Below are 15,197 nucleotides of genomic sequence, written 5' to 3' on the forward strand. Positions count from 1 at the left end.
CTCACTCCGCTTAGCCTCAGGAGGAAAGTACTGACTATAGATCAGCAAAACACCGGAGAGAAGGTGTGATGAAAATCAGTGGCATTTGTCGGCATGGATATTTTCTTTTGCTGGGGAATGCTGGATTCAGAGATCCAGGTTCTCAACCAAGTGTAACTGAGGTTCTTATAGACTCTACTGTTCTAACGAGAAAACTCTGGCTGCGGATCCATAAAAGGTCAATAACCAGGACTCATAGTCACCTAGGATCTGGCCAAGAAGCAGAGGAAGGTCGGCGAGTTCTTAATTGAGAAGAATGACACATGTGACACCAGAGGCACATGGTGAAGTGACAGTGACATGAGTGGTAGCATTTCCTGTTCCTCAAATCTCAGTCCAGCTACCCGGACTCCACGCGTGGGCCTGAACTTGTGCCTGACGGTCTGCTCGTTCCTGGCTAGATTTAGTGCTGCTGACCAAGGAAACACCCACGGTTACTGGGAGTACACGGCAAGACAGCTGGAAGTTATTAGTCAATCAGAGACGCAGGACTGGCAGAAGATGGCAGGAAGGGACCAAATCAAAACTTTCTCATTTTGGTCACACTCTGAAGATTTCTATTCCACATGAGGCCAAGAGCTGTGTTTTTAATAGCACTATCTCTGGAAGTCGAGGACTAGGTGGCCCTCCTCAGAGTGACACCTCTGTGGATTAACAATAAAGTCACTTGAACAGGCTGGGTTGGCATTTGGATCACGACACAGACTGTATTATGAGCATGTGTAAGAATTATACTTGCTACAGAACTGCAGAGTTGGGAGAGGATAACAGAAACGTGGCAGATGACAGGGACCTGAGCTTTGGGTTCAGACGGTTGCTTCACGAGCTGCATGACCACAGACAAGTTACGCCATCTTTCTAATCTTCAGTTCCCTCATTGTAAGGCGGGAACAATATATCTATATTTCATAAGATTCTGAGAATTGAGATAACTGATGTGTTTCAGTTTCCTTACCTATCAAAGGTAGAAAGTACTTACTAGTTATTTTAAGAATTAAACAGCACCATGAATGTAAAATACTTGTCTGGGTGCTGGGATGGCCGGGCTGCCTGATGAATACAAGTGAACACAATGAAAGGGATAATGAAGCTCATTTTCCTGCAGAGAACGCGTCTGCTAGGCACAGTTTTACACGGCTTCCATGGATCATCTGAGTTAATCTTCCTAATGGCTCTCTTCTCTGTCATGCCCGTTTTGCAGAACCCAGGCTGGGAAGCTCAAGGCTGGTACTATTAGCCAATAAGCTGTGGTGATGATGATGATGATGATGAATGATGATGATGGTGGAGACGGTGGTGATGGTGGTGAGGGTGGCGGTGGAGATTGCGATGATGATGATGATATGTAAGACCTGGCATGAGGCAATTGCTCAATAATTGCCTGCTACTATTAAAATGCTGGTATTATTTGTAAAAATTTCTAGAGATGGACATTCTACATCCATTTGAGGCACCTTTTCAAGGGTTAAATCATGTCTATTCCCTTTCTGACATCTTAAAACTCTTTCTTGGTATTACTTAAGCCTAATTGTTATTTTTCAGATTTCTAGGAAAGAGGGGAATAAAAACCTTGCTGAAACTCTTTGGAGAATATTTGGAAGGTTAGTCACCCCAACCACTTTATAGATTTTTTTATAGGTGCTGATTTCTTGTTTTCTATCTATTTAATCTTATTTGTCCTTTTCCTTGAGCCATCACAGTGTTGTTTCATTTCTCTCTTTGGACCCTGAAAGCAAAGCTGGACTGTTTTCTGATGCTGGTGCCATCACTGGCAGTGAGGAGAGTCATTCCTGGGCGCTGAGGCTCATTCTAACCCAGGCTCACATGGTGTCCTGCTGTTAGTCGTCGCAGGACTAGGTCTGACTTCTCTTCCTTGGCTGCTCGGGTGAAGGTAATCATTTCTGTAACGGGTTCATCTGAGGGTGAAATGGGACGATGTTTGCCACAGGAACTATAGCACGTGCCCCATCAATACCCATCGAGACACCGACTAACACCAGACGAGGATTCAGATTCCCTCAATTAAAGAAGTGCCCTTGTGCTCGTCTATGGCTTTGTGTCCACGGGGTACAAACCAGTGCGGTGTGCACGTCCTCACGGCACCCAGGCCCGTTCCCGGTCTGGTCCCCACGACAGCCAGCCTTGTCCTTGCCGCTGTCCCCCACCACGTACATGCCCTCCTCAGCCGTGCTGAGCAACTAGCACTTGTACACGCTGTGTCCTGTGTCTGGAATGTCCTGACTCCTCGAGCACCTGGGAAAGTCCTCAGCACCTTTCAAGTGTGAACTCGAGCGTCACATCCTCCGGGAAGGCTTTCCTCACCCATCCCACACACCGTGCACATACTTCTCTACAGAGCTTGGGAAACTTTGCTGCTTTATCTTCCTTGAGTTCCTTCTTTGAGGGCAGGGGCGACGTTTATTTTTCTATCCCTAATGCCTGGTGTGCATCAAGGACCGAAGACATGGATGAGTGACTGAACCACAGTCGTTCTTCAGTCTTAGCACAAGCACTGCCTCCCATCACCCTCATGTCCTTTGGCTCTTATTCACGTCTTGTCTTGCCCGGGAGCTCAGAGCCCACCCAGCAGTTGCCCTCAGTATTCATAGCAATACACTCCTGCTAAGTGAGTGACTGTAAAAGAAAATCCAGCTATTCGGATGTTCACACAGTTTATATAAAATCTTAAGCTGTTTTACCCTAAATAACTATATATGGATTTCTTAAAAACAACAACAAATGACTTAATTCTTACATTCCCCAGATTTTGAAATTAGGAACTTAGGTAATCATTATAAAGGTCTGTTCTCTTCCTTTGCTCTTGGAAATGACAGAGCTTTTCCTAACCTCCTGATGCAATCTAGATCTTTCAAAATATGGAGCTTTGCCACAGTTTTGGGTTAAGGTGGTAGATTAAAACTGCATCAGAGGACTTTATGCCCCCAATACTTAGCAAATAATGCCCTCCCCCCAAGAAAAAGAGTAATCACAAACAAGAACCAAAGAGGGAAAGGGTGTAACTGAAGGTAATCAAACACTTCTTGGGAAGGACACTAAAGATTCCAGAACACAGTGGAGAGGCCGGCACAGCTTGGCTCCTAAACCCCTTCCCTTCTCCCCTGAAAGGAGAATTCTCTCTCTCTACACAAAACAATCTCACTTCATTTGTGATGTTAGAGAATACTTAGCCCTTCCTTAGTTGTCTGTGCAGAACACGATTTCAAATGTAAAAGCTCCAAATAACAAACTTTGCTTAGGAAATACTGAAGCATCTTAATCGATATTTTTAGGGGAATAACATTAATTGGTATGGAGGCGATCAGTGTGTGAAACTGCAAAAATGTAGGCAACAGAGGGGCTGGGTAGGGCGGGAGGAGGAGAAGCCAGGGGCACAGAAAATAGGTCGCACAACGGGGATGCCGCAAAATGCCCCTCGAACCCTCCAGTCAGTGACAGAAGTAGGATTTCTAGGAAGAGAAATCCGTTTGTGAAGTTCTAGTGGTGGTGGGATGCTCACAGGGCTTATATGTGGAGAAGCAGGAGGCAGGGTGTCGTCTAGGGCTGCTGGTCAAATCACTGCTTCCTGGACAGGAGGAAAGGGGAGCCCAAAGCTTTTCCCTTGGAGAACTTAACTAAGAAAGCCCTGGGTGACCCCCAGTTTTATGCAAACATCTTGGCATTGATCAATGTTTTCTGACTGGCTGATGAGGGATTGATGACTTTATAGCTTTGGGCCCAGATTACTTTCTGGATCCATAAATGGGGGGTTACCTGTAAATTATCCAGGATGATTCGGAGGGAGTGCACCTGCCTTCGAACGGCACCTGAAAACTTTTCGTAGGTGGTGGCATCGTATTCACTCATTTGGATCTCCTTTAACCTGAAATCAAAGGGGGCAAAAAAGAAAACAGCTGAAATCATGTATACGTGGGTCTTTTATCTCCATTTCATTTATCTGCCACTAGACCTGGAGCAAATTCCTGATGACTCAGGTCGCTTTGAGGAGAAAAGGCAAGTGGGGATGTCTCCAGCCAGGAGTTTCAAAGGAGGGGAGTGTCCAGTGGCGTGCTGGTACATGGTTAACTAGTTGCTCTTCAGGACAAAACAAACAAACAAACAAACAAAAAACAACCCCCTCAATCTGTAGTATTTGCTGATTTCTGTGGTGTAAATAGTCCCACCATAATGGATTTCAAGCTGCCAACGGTGAGTTCACTGAGCAGTGAATTAGAAAGAAATGCACACAGTTGGCTCTCCCACTACTGCGATACCCGAAGATGCATCTCGGTGTTGGCAGTGGGTCAGTTCATGTGGCAGGTACTGAGGAGAGTTCCCATGGGTTGCTTTCTAAGACTAAGGACGTATATTTGGTTGACCAAGATAACAACTTTTCAGGTCCAAGGAATGCAAGTTGATGTGTTTCTAGGTAAAGTACAAGGTTTTCTGACATTGCTAACTGTGCACTTCTAATAGAATAATTGTGCTTTGATATAATAGTGGCTTTGAAATGCCATCCTCCCAGTACAGTGCTCCTTTTCATCCTTTGCTTCTGCTGTGGCCCCGTTAGTGGTCCCTGGCACACATCATGTGCTTGGACCTTGGAGCGCTCATGCGGGCTTCTCTCCCACATGGAGCGTTGTGCCTCTTCACGTACCATAACTCCCACTTACTCTTCAAAACGCAACTCAGCGGTCACCTCCTCTGGGAAGCCTCTTCTGATTCCCAGGTCTGTCTTCTATGCCCTCATAGCACTTCAGACTTATCCCAATAAGGGCACCTACTGCCTGTCTCCCCAACCAGGCTCTATGCTCCCTTAGGTACGGGCTCAGTCTTTCTCATTTTTATACGTACAGTACCTAGCACGGTACCTAGCACACAATCAGTACTCAAAATAAGCTGAAATGAATGACTGAAATAAAAATAAGACTCAGAATCATTTAAAATGCAGCATCTTAAACGAATCATATGTAGAAGGTTCATTCACTGAGTGAACCTCTCATGGGTTTTACGGTGTCCTATTCATAACACATTAATTTGATTGCACATTTCTCTAAGCTTCTGTAACTGTAAAGGGTGCCTATATTAGGACAGCGAAAAATGAACGCATATGTCAAAAGCCTAACTACAACATGGCGTTCTAAACGGCTGCAGGTGTGTGTCTATGCATGTGCCGCAGGCATGGATCCCAGGTGTGTAGCAGAAACTCTTCTCTACAGTATATTTTCCTCACCTTGGGCTAGAATGAGAATGAAGGGTCTCTGCTCCTGCCTGTCAGGCCAAGCACTGGGAAGAATCCATCCATCTCTCAGGGGGCAGAACACTTACTAGAATCATGTAATGTTACGCCTGGACCACCATAGGGCAGGTTTGCGATCTCTGCCCTCCCACCCAGCTGATTAACCCAGGGACAGTAACAGCTGGGTCAGGTTACCAGCCCCAGCTCGAAAGCCACATCCTGCAGCCTTGCTCGATCTCCCCAGTAACACTGATCATTCCCTTTCACGTGTCTCCTACCGGATCTACTAGAGAACTGATACACTTTATTGCTTTTAATAGATATGTTTATTTCCCTCTATCATAGTGTTTTCAAACTTTATTTTCCATAATAGGAAATATGCTTCAATACGTTGAGGTACAGTACTCATAACTCTGTGTGTGTGTGTGTGTGTGTAACTGAACCAAAAATTTAGTGAGAAATACGTTTCCTACATGTGATGCTCCCTGATATTTTCTTCTGTTCCTCTGGGAGAAGGAACATGCCTTACGTTTTTTTCTCTGAACCTGTAGTACCTAGCACAATGCCTGGCACACAGTGGCACTCAATAGATTCAGTTGCATAGCACTTTGAAAACACCGACTATCAAAAGGTAGATAATATCTGAACGGTTGTTCCCTGAGGTGACACGCCAAGGTGCCCTTCTCCATTTACTCTGTGTTCTGAAGAATGAAAACGAGTATGTGTCCAGGACTTGACCTCCTCACAATACTTCTTATGTGTGGTTCTGGCAAACTCTCAAAGCCCTCTATAAATTCTCATTAGATGAAGTTATGTCTCAAGTATCAGGCTGACAGGAGCTGGGAACAATGAATCCTGCAGGATACGCTGCCTACCCCTTTCATACTTGGGGTCTCATGTGCTCTTTCTCAAAGAAGGGAGATTAGCACTCTGCCAAAGAAGGGAGATGAGAAAAAAATGTAGATACAACTTGTCCTTAGCAGGAGGAAACACACACACCACCACCACCACCACCACCACCACCACCTCTCCCCCCACCCCCCAAGGAAGGAGCCAGGCAGTTGGTAAGCCGTCTCGAGCAGAATGGTCTTCAGAGAGAGATCACAATTAGCTGCAGTTATAGGGCTACCTCTGGCACGATCACGTCACAACCCGAAACACACCACATGCTGTTTTAATTATGAAGAAATCTGGAAATCATATTCCAGGTTGTATCAGCTTTCACAAATATCACCTACCAGGTGTTCCAAAGTGACAACAAGTCCTGAAAGATGAAGACTAAAGCAGGGCGTGGGGAAAGAAAATAGGAAATTTTAGCTTCTGGAGCAGACGAGCTTCCCAGGGCTCACGCTCAAGCCCACAAAACGAGCTGAAAAACATGTCTTTCTGCTGCTTTAACCTGATCAAAGCTGCAGAACACAGCTGCTCCCAGCCCATAATGTAAGTGGACGGCCTGCGCTCTGTCGGGGCAGCATATTCTGAAAGTGTGTATTTATTGTTACATAAGAGTCTGGGAATTTCGGTTCTCATTTTACTTTTTCGTACAGGTTGGACTTAAATACTATAATTTTGGATCAATTATGAGGAAAACAAACATAAGCTGAGCGCCACTGTGTAAGGCTGATTAGTTTTGAATAGTAGTTGGTACAACTTCACAGCTGGTGCCCACCTTGGACGCTTTTCTCAGCATGTGAGGGCACCTTACCGTCTATTTCATTCATGTTGTGTTGGTTTAATGTTTCTGCTCTGCTTCACGCCTATCTTATGCCTGTCTACTTCTGTTACTCTCCCTGAGTTAATCAATTTTGATATATAGGAACGGGTACCCAGATGAAATCCACATACAAATGAATGCTAAGCTGGTGATGCAAGAACCCATTACTAGTTTTAGGCTCTTTATGGCAATATGGTGGACTTCTAGGCTGATGGACAGGTCTGGCTGTCAGTCTGGTGTTTGTCGGTCTCTCAAGCAAGTATTAAAGGGCGATACCATAACTTGTATGCTTGTGTACATTTTTCATTCGACAGATATGAATGCAAGTTTGCCATGAATCAGGTTCTAGCGGTAGGTACTGGAGAGAAACTACAGAGCAGAATGCTCTGCCCTCAAGGGACTTAAAATCAGTTCCTTGAGAGGCAAACAACTATTCATACAATGAATAATATAGTGGGGAAGAGCGATGAGAACTAGGAGAGAAGTAACAGGATGCTGTAAACACATAAGTGGAGGGACCTGACCTCATTCTGCATATGCCTAGAGTTGCAAAAAGCTTTAAACCTGAATATTTGATGACAGTGAAGAATTATTATTTTTAACCATAATAATAGGATCATGTTTTTAATTTTTTAATCTTATTTTTCAGAGGTACACTCTTAAATATTTATGATGAAAATATAGGACATCCTGGATTAGCTTCGACACAATCCAGAGATGGGACCTGGGAGTGGAGCGAGATTTTTCCTCTTGAACTTGGGGGGACAGGTTCATGTCCCCATTATATGTTTTTCTGCACTTTTGCTTACGTTTGAAAAGTTCCATAATCAAAAGTTAAAGAAAAACTTGAGCAGTACTAAACTAAATTCTCATCGCATGGAAGAAGGTACTACATGAAAGTAGAACGGAACGTTTTCCTCTGTGTTTTGCTATGTCCTGTCCTTCTGAGGGTCTCGTGGGTTTTTATTTCTTACTCTCCTTTCTCATACACTTGCCCACCTCCTCCATCTTTCAACCACTTTATGGTTTTCTTTTTGTCTTGGGCTTAGATTCCTGTCTGCAGAATTTCGTAGCAATGTACTGTTTTCTCACTTCCTCCTTTCCCACCTCTTCTCTTTTCTCTCTTACAGCCAGTAAATTCAGTTGACGTATTATCACAGATGCTCCCGGACTCCTTTCACCTCTGGAGCCACGGTCCTAACAGAACCAGGTTCCTTACCGCTAGTAAGAAAATCAGAGAAGGGGCTGTGAACTCGTGCCCGGCACCACGAAAGGTGCTTCTGCCTTCCCGGGAACTACCTGTGTGTCAGAGCATCTATCCGTTTGTCTGCTTATTCAAAAACGGAGACTGGTCCATAGGGTCCATGACTGGTCCATAGACTGGACCTTTGCTTGTGAGGTTTTGAGCGTGGCAACAATAGAAACTCATTAGTTGGGGAGGGGAGAATGATGCCTAGCCAACTGTCTGGTTCTTTTCCTAATGGATGTTGTTTATATGAAATATAGAGCAATCATTTAATTCTAAGAAGACCTTTCATTACAGTATTCCTCCCACCTTTTTTGGAGAAGTTCAAACTGCTTTCATTCCCAACACAGGTATCTGTCCTCATAAGCTCTCTGAGAACCCAGGAGAGGGAAGTCACCTGTCTCCAGAAGAGCAAGTATAGGCACAGTGAGGACAGATAACTTGTTCCAGGTCGCTAGCGAGCCAGCAGAAGGGCTGACAGTGACACTTTTGCCTTCTCTGCCTGCGGAGCATATGAGGGTCCTACGACTCACAGGCTTTCCCGAGGGTGTGGCGGGCGGAATCTGCATGTTTGTCCCCATTGTTCTGTACTGTTTACTTGCAGGATGTGTAAGCACAGCATGTAATGTTATACCAGATGGCCTCCATGGGAGGAATTTCATGTCACATACACGTGAGCATGCCCAGCTCCTTTCCTTTCGTTGGGCATAACGATGAAAACCTGCCTCCCAAACCACTGCTGGTTCCCTCTGCTCCTTGGGCATTTTCCACTTTTAGCTGAAGAACACGCATGGGTGTCTAGTGAAAGCGTCACGTGGCTTCACCTCATTTTTTTATTTTAGATGGTTCCAATCAAAGTGGCTCAGAAGGGTTCCGGACTGTCTGAAAGCCACAGCTTGTCGGCCCTGATCTCAAGACCTCCACCCACTGATAGGGCTGTCCTGTTCAGCCTCTGCCCACCCCTGCCACCCGGCTGGAACCTTTAATCTTTTAATCCAGAGGGGCTCTCTCTGCCATCCTACGCTGGTGCCGCTGCTTACTTGGTGTTCCCTTCCTGGAAAGTCCAAATGCTGGCTGAGCACAGGCCCCAGCACACATCCGCCCATGACCGTGCCCTTCTCTGCACTGCCAGAGGGCCCAGCCTCCCTACCACGTGATGCAGCACTGAACAGGAGCGTGTCTGAGTGTGAGTGTGAGTGTGTGTGTGAGTGTGTGTGTGTGTGGGTGTGTGTACTAGTCCTGTCTCCACATAAATCCAGAAGTATCCTGAGGGCAGAAGGGGACGACTGTGTCGAGTTATCTGAATTCCCTGTATGTTCTAGGAACAGACGTGGAGGAAGTGAGCTGAACTTTACTTTCTGTTCAGAGAAATATCTTTGGTTTTACTCTCTCATGTGCTCAATTCCATCTTCTACACAGTCATATATAATCCACACATTTAAAAGGGCCTGGTGGAAAGAACGGGGGGTTGTGTTCTCGTGGCTGTGTCTGCGGGGGTGGAGGGTGGCTATGGATTTCAGTCGGTGGTCCGAGCTGATGCCAGAGGAGGAGAACCACGAACAGCTGGGCTCACCAGGGTCCATTGCGCCATCACCACAGGGGCCACCATGGCTGTAGCTGTGACGGGGACCACTCACCTCTGTTGAAACACCTTCTGGCCCATCTCTCTCGCAGCTTTCTTCACCTCCTCAGGAACCGCGTCTTTCTCAGCCTCAGAGACCTGGTACACGTTGTGGCCAGCGTCCAGCCGGTAAGGACCACCTTTGCCACCCAGACCTGCAGTGTCTCTACCCCCTGGGAGGGAACACAAAGACCCAGGTAGTTACTCTGATGCAGACCACAGAACAAGTCAGGTGATGTATTAAAGGCAGTCCTGTGAAACATATTAATTGTACATAACTAATAATTAAATATTCAAATAATCTCCCTCTGGAAACAAAGGGTGTCCCCCTGTTCACATGCGTTTTTCTCCATCCAGCCAGATCTTACCCACATTTCAAGGCTCAGGCAAATTCCATGACGTGTCATCTCATGACTTGGTCCCCCAGGATCAATATTCCTGGGCACCATTTGTGTCCCTTTAAAATTCACTTTTCTTACCAACTATACTGATACGCTGGACGGGATTATATTGTATGTTTCTTCTTCCCTCTGCACCTACCAGGGTGGCTTCAACATCAGAAATAGTATAGATTTGCTCGTGAAATGAACAACTCTTCTCCTTCCTCATGTTACCTTATTTTTCTTTAAAATAAGGAAAAGACAGCTAGCCTGCTGGTACCACTTCACCTGTTTTGCAAATGATAAAAACGATACGTAGGGAAGTTAAGCGACCTACTTACCACCTCCTATCGGTGGCTTAGCCAAGAAGAGTGCGAACCAATTATTATACCAACTTTGACTTTAAGCTTAGAATAATACACGACAGAAACGCTGCCAACTTCAGAACAGTTTTCCAATAAATCCAAGTTTACATGCTTACAATGCATTATGTAATATCGTATAAACTATCTATGTATAACTATAAACTAAATGCCTAGAAGGTAGGTAATAGTATAAGAAATAGTGAGGACTTCGGCTAACTAGAGAGCACTTGCTTTGTCTAAACACATGCAAATTCAAATTATTTTAAAACACTACATTGACCTAAAGAATGTATATATTGGCCAAGATCTGGCCTCTGGGCTACCCGTGTATTACTCCTACCACACTGGTAGCATTATAATGATTCAAATGCTAGTGATCAGTTTTTTTGTTCATTCACACATAACTTGGGAACTCAGAAAGGAACCCAACATTGGAGAGGCAGCATAATGTAGAATAATATACTAGTATATGTAACATTGTACTGCAGAGGTAAGCCAGACTGCCTGAGTTTGAATCTTGGCTCCAATGCACTCGTGGTACGTCCTTGAGGGAAATTCCTTACCTTCTCTGTGTCTCAGTCTCCAGTCTGTAAACCAGGGACACTAACATCATTTACTTCATGGGCTGTCATGAGGCTAAAGTGCTTAGAACAGTATTTGGCACAAAATAAAAGGTGAGTGACTGCTCTTACAATTAGTATTTAGACAACTTCCAGTCACATAAATGAGGACATTTCTAAGTTTCATAAAGTGGGAAATTTGAAAGCTTTTAGGCTTTGGTTCAATTATGTTCCATTTTAATTTTCTCCCTTGGCACCTTAAGTGGTGTAATAAGTCAAAAGCAAGAACCCAGCATGCACTGCTTCGTTTATCAAAGTCCAGGTGTGTCATTTTCTTTTGGGAAATAGCATGAGAACAGCCGATTAATTATAGTATTTTTACCCTTTGATTCGAGCACATCTCATTTAGAAACTGATGGTGGAAAATTCCTACTTGGGTGTGGTAATTCCTGGCTCTCACTCCTGAATAACCTATAGGCAGAGGGGAGCAGTGACAGACAATGACAGGACCCACCGAAGTGGGAAAGCTGTTTATATGACCTGACTCCCTTCCTCAGGAGTAAATGGGTGGATCATGAATCAGAGCTTAAAACTTCCTAGGCACTGAGGTGACATCATTTTTTGGAGAAAAGGAGCCACAACTGTTTGGAGGCTGGTGTGAGTGGTGGTCAGGTCAGCATGAGTCACACGGGGTGGAGAGGGCACGAGGAGACAGTTCTTCATGACCTCGGCTTCCCAGAGCCTTCCATTTGTCCCAGTTAAATAAAAATGCTTGCTGGAGGTTCTAGACTTCAAGGCTTCATCTTGAAGCGAACACTGGACATCCTATATCAGTTCAGAGATAGCAGAGAACAGGCAAGGGAGGGGCTTTGATGATGAAAAAGGAATCAGACGACTTGTTGGGTCAGAGCTAAGTTAAATATAGAGAATTTTGAGGAAAAAGAACAACAGGGAGGAAAGAATCTGAAGCAAAGGAGACTTGAAAATTGAAAAATAAAGACTGTGGGAAGCAAAAGCAGGGTCTTCAGTCTGGGCAGATACTTGAGGGGGGTAAGTTCAAGTTCAATACCAAGTGAGAACCTCAATGGCTGGGAAACCTACATCTGGCCTGCTCGTTCCACAATGCATCCCATATGGATTCAATCTTGCTGTTTGACACTGATTTCCAGATCAAAGGACATTTCTAAAAATACCCTTTCTTCAGAGCTGATGCTTGATGAATAAAGAGCAGGCAAGACGTCCGCAGGCCTGTTTGACAGCACATTGTCCCAGCACAGAAACCCACTTCCTCCCGAGGCTGTCAAGGCCAAGAGGCACAGACCATCCTAAGGGAAGGCCAAGTTCGGAGGCCGTGCCAGCACTCCTCACGGCCGAGATAAGATCAGACAGTGCACACATAGTTTGGCCCCATTCCCGCAGCCCAGCAGATGTGTCTGCTCCAGCTGCTGCGGAGGAAAGAGGAAGACAGCAGGCATGGGAACAAACAATGCTCTCATCAGGCAGCCAAGAGGAAGGAATGGTCCCCAGCCATCGGTTCAAACCACAACCAGCTCTTATCTCAAAATCCTGCATCCTCAATGCACTCACTTCTGAGACGTAGAAGACAGGGACCATTGCTTTTCAAAGCCAGCCAGTCGAGAAAGAAGTTACTATGGCTTTCTGGCATGACCCCAAGGGCACGGGATTTAAAAGACGGGATTAACACTTTCAGCGACTATTGTGTGTGCCAAGTCTTGTGCTCAGTGCTTTACAATTATGATCTCATTGAATCCTCACCACAGCCCCGTGAGGCAGTTACTATTATCCCCTGTTCACTGATGAAGCAACTCTGGGAGGGTCCACATGGTCTTTGGGCATAGGGGGCGGAACCTGCGGGGACTCCGCACGCCAGGGTTTTTCCACGTCTTGATGTCAAGCGGTGACAGAGGGTGCGGGCACAGTCCCACTGACTGACGGGGAGGCAGAGAAGGCATGTGGCCCCAGAGCCTCCTCTGGACGCTTGCTGTCTACATGGGCTTATGAGGTCTCGGGGAGCCTGACCCAGGGCGTGCCCGAGCTACCAACCTGTTCCGCCAGCCCAAGTATTGCCGCCCACGTGTGGCATGTTGTCTGGGTCCTCCTTCCCATGTTTGGGGGAACTCACGTCTTCATCATTATCTCTGTTGATGGTTATCTAAAAATGAAGAATTGAGACATTATCACGATCCTGCACCAACACCAGATCCTGCAGGACTCTTTCCCCAAGTCCTCACGGTACCTCATAACCTCAGGCCACAGGACACAATAGGTACTGCCAGTGTCTGGCCACGGTGTCATCAGATCAACATCCGCTTGGTTGGGAATGAGACAAATTTAATTTAAAAAATGCGTTTAAAGAAAGAAAAGGAGCTGGACTGGGTTACAGAACATGCCTTGAGCCAAGGAAAATGGATCTCACCAGACTGACACCCTCCCAGTGGTTGAAAGGGCTCACTGCCCAGCTGTCCCCGCTGAGTCACAGCTAGACATGGACCTATGTAACTTCCAAGGAAGTCCCACTCTCTGAGAAATGTCGTTTTATATAAAATATATGGAAAAGAGAAACAGAAGACATATCTATAGTGCCTCAGTGAGGAATGCTATATACACAAACACTAAAAACTGCTTATTTATTTTCTGGACCCATTCTAATCTTACTACGGTGTTTTTAGCTTTCTGAATTCATCTTTCTTTTCATACTGAGTTTACTATTCCTGCAATTCAAACAGAACAAGTGGCACATCAGCCTTTCTCTGTGAGATCCTGTGTGGCTCATTGGTCCCTAAGGGCATTCAGCACAGATTCACCCAAAGGACGGATAACCACACAGGAATTCCGGTCAATAAAGAGAACTTGGGACAGTCACATGTCATGCACCCTCGTAGCCTGCGGCCAAATGTAATGATTGTCAGGGCAGACCAGATCAGATGTTCATTTATTTGTTCACATAAGATTACAGAATCATGTACTGGCAGGACATCGTGCTGAGTACCAGGGGCCTACAAGAGCCAGGGAGGGTTGGTCTCTGGCCTCAAACTGCTTACAATGAGCAGGGAGCTTGCAAATGGGCCTGAAGTGTGATGCCACCTGGGTCTTTACAGGCTGAGCCTGTTAGGGGTCATGGTTAGGACATGGACCTTTCATTCTGGATGTCAGGTGAATGAAGATACACTGGTAATTTAAGGTCTTTGCACATAAAACGGCCATTAAGAATGAATTCAATATAACTTCCATTGTCTTATGTCCAGAGCCATTCATTTCAAACGTTATGACATTGTAAAGAGATTTTAATGAACTGGACGTTTCTGCCAGTAGTTTCGGCAGCATTAACAGAATTTTTGCCATAACTTCAGCATACTTCAAGAAAATTAAGCAGCTGGGACACGACAAATGAATTCCACACACATAATCATGGTCTAAAAATGGGTGAACGTAATTTTTTTCTTTTTGTTATTAAACTATGCAGAATAGCTAGTAACATTTAGAGAACAAATAAACATTTAAAATACTTTCCCCAAAACTTGCCACAACTTTCCAACTTGTCCAGAGGTAATGTAAGAGATATGCAGTAAATTAAAATACGTATACTGGCTACAAGAATTCTAGACCAGCACTAAGCAGTAAAACTTTCTGTGTGGATGGAAACGTTTATACCTGTGGTGTCTAATATGGCAGTCGTTAGTCCAGTGTGGCTATTGAGTACTTGAGGACCTAAATTTTACATTTAAAATAAAATGTAAGTTTATTTAAATAGCCGCACATGGCTAGGGGCTATCTCATTGGACAGCACAGCAGAACAAGCGTGTCTCAGGCCTGGGAGACGCTGTTTGGAGATCTTTGCAGCCTCCTGTAGATATTTTCCATGAGAAATGAGAAAAACAAGAAACAATTCAAAAGCGGGATAGGGTTTTATTGTTCCTAATCTAAGAAATCTATATAAAAGTTATGACTACAGTCTAACTGATTTTTTAAGCAAACAAAATGGAGCTTACAGATGGAGATTCATTTGTTATAAGAA

At 45.0% G+C, this 15,197-nt stretch overlaps 1 protein-coding gene across 1 annotated transcript in view; it reads right to left on the reverse strand.

The window, feature by feature from the left end:
* The window catches only part of VWA8 (von Willebrand factor A domain containing 8), a 305,649-nt gene that overhangs the window by 33,496 nt on the left and 256,956 nt on the right, over nucleotides 1–15,197 (reverse strand). Inside the window, exons 38-40 of the mRNA XM_074329337.2 lie at nucleotides 13,226–13,334; nucleotides 9,873–10,029; nucleotides 3,811–3,919 (exon numbers count right to left, since the gene is read on the reverse strand). Of these exons, the coding sequence (XP_074185438.2) occupies nucleotides 3,811–3,919; nucleotides 9,873–10,029; nucleotides 13,226–13,334 (375 nt within the window). The remainder of the gene's footprint in view (nucleotides 1–3,810; nucleotides 3,920–9,872; nucleotides 10,030–13,225; nucleotides 13,335–15,197) is intronic.

The sequence above is a fragment of the Rhinolophus sinicus genome, chromosome 16, assembly GCF_057876585.1.
Source record: "Rhinolophus sinicus isolate RSI-liver-muscle chromosome 16, RSI-T2T, whole genome shotgun sequence".
NCBI lineage: Eukaryota > Metazoa > Chordata > Mammalia > Chiroptera > Rhinolophidae > Rhinolophus > Rhinolophus sinicus.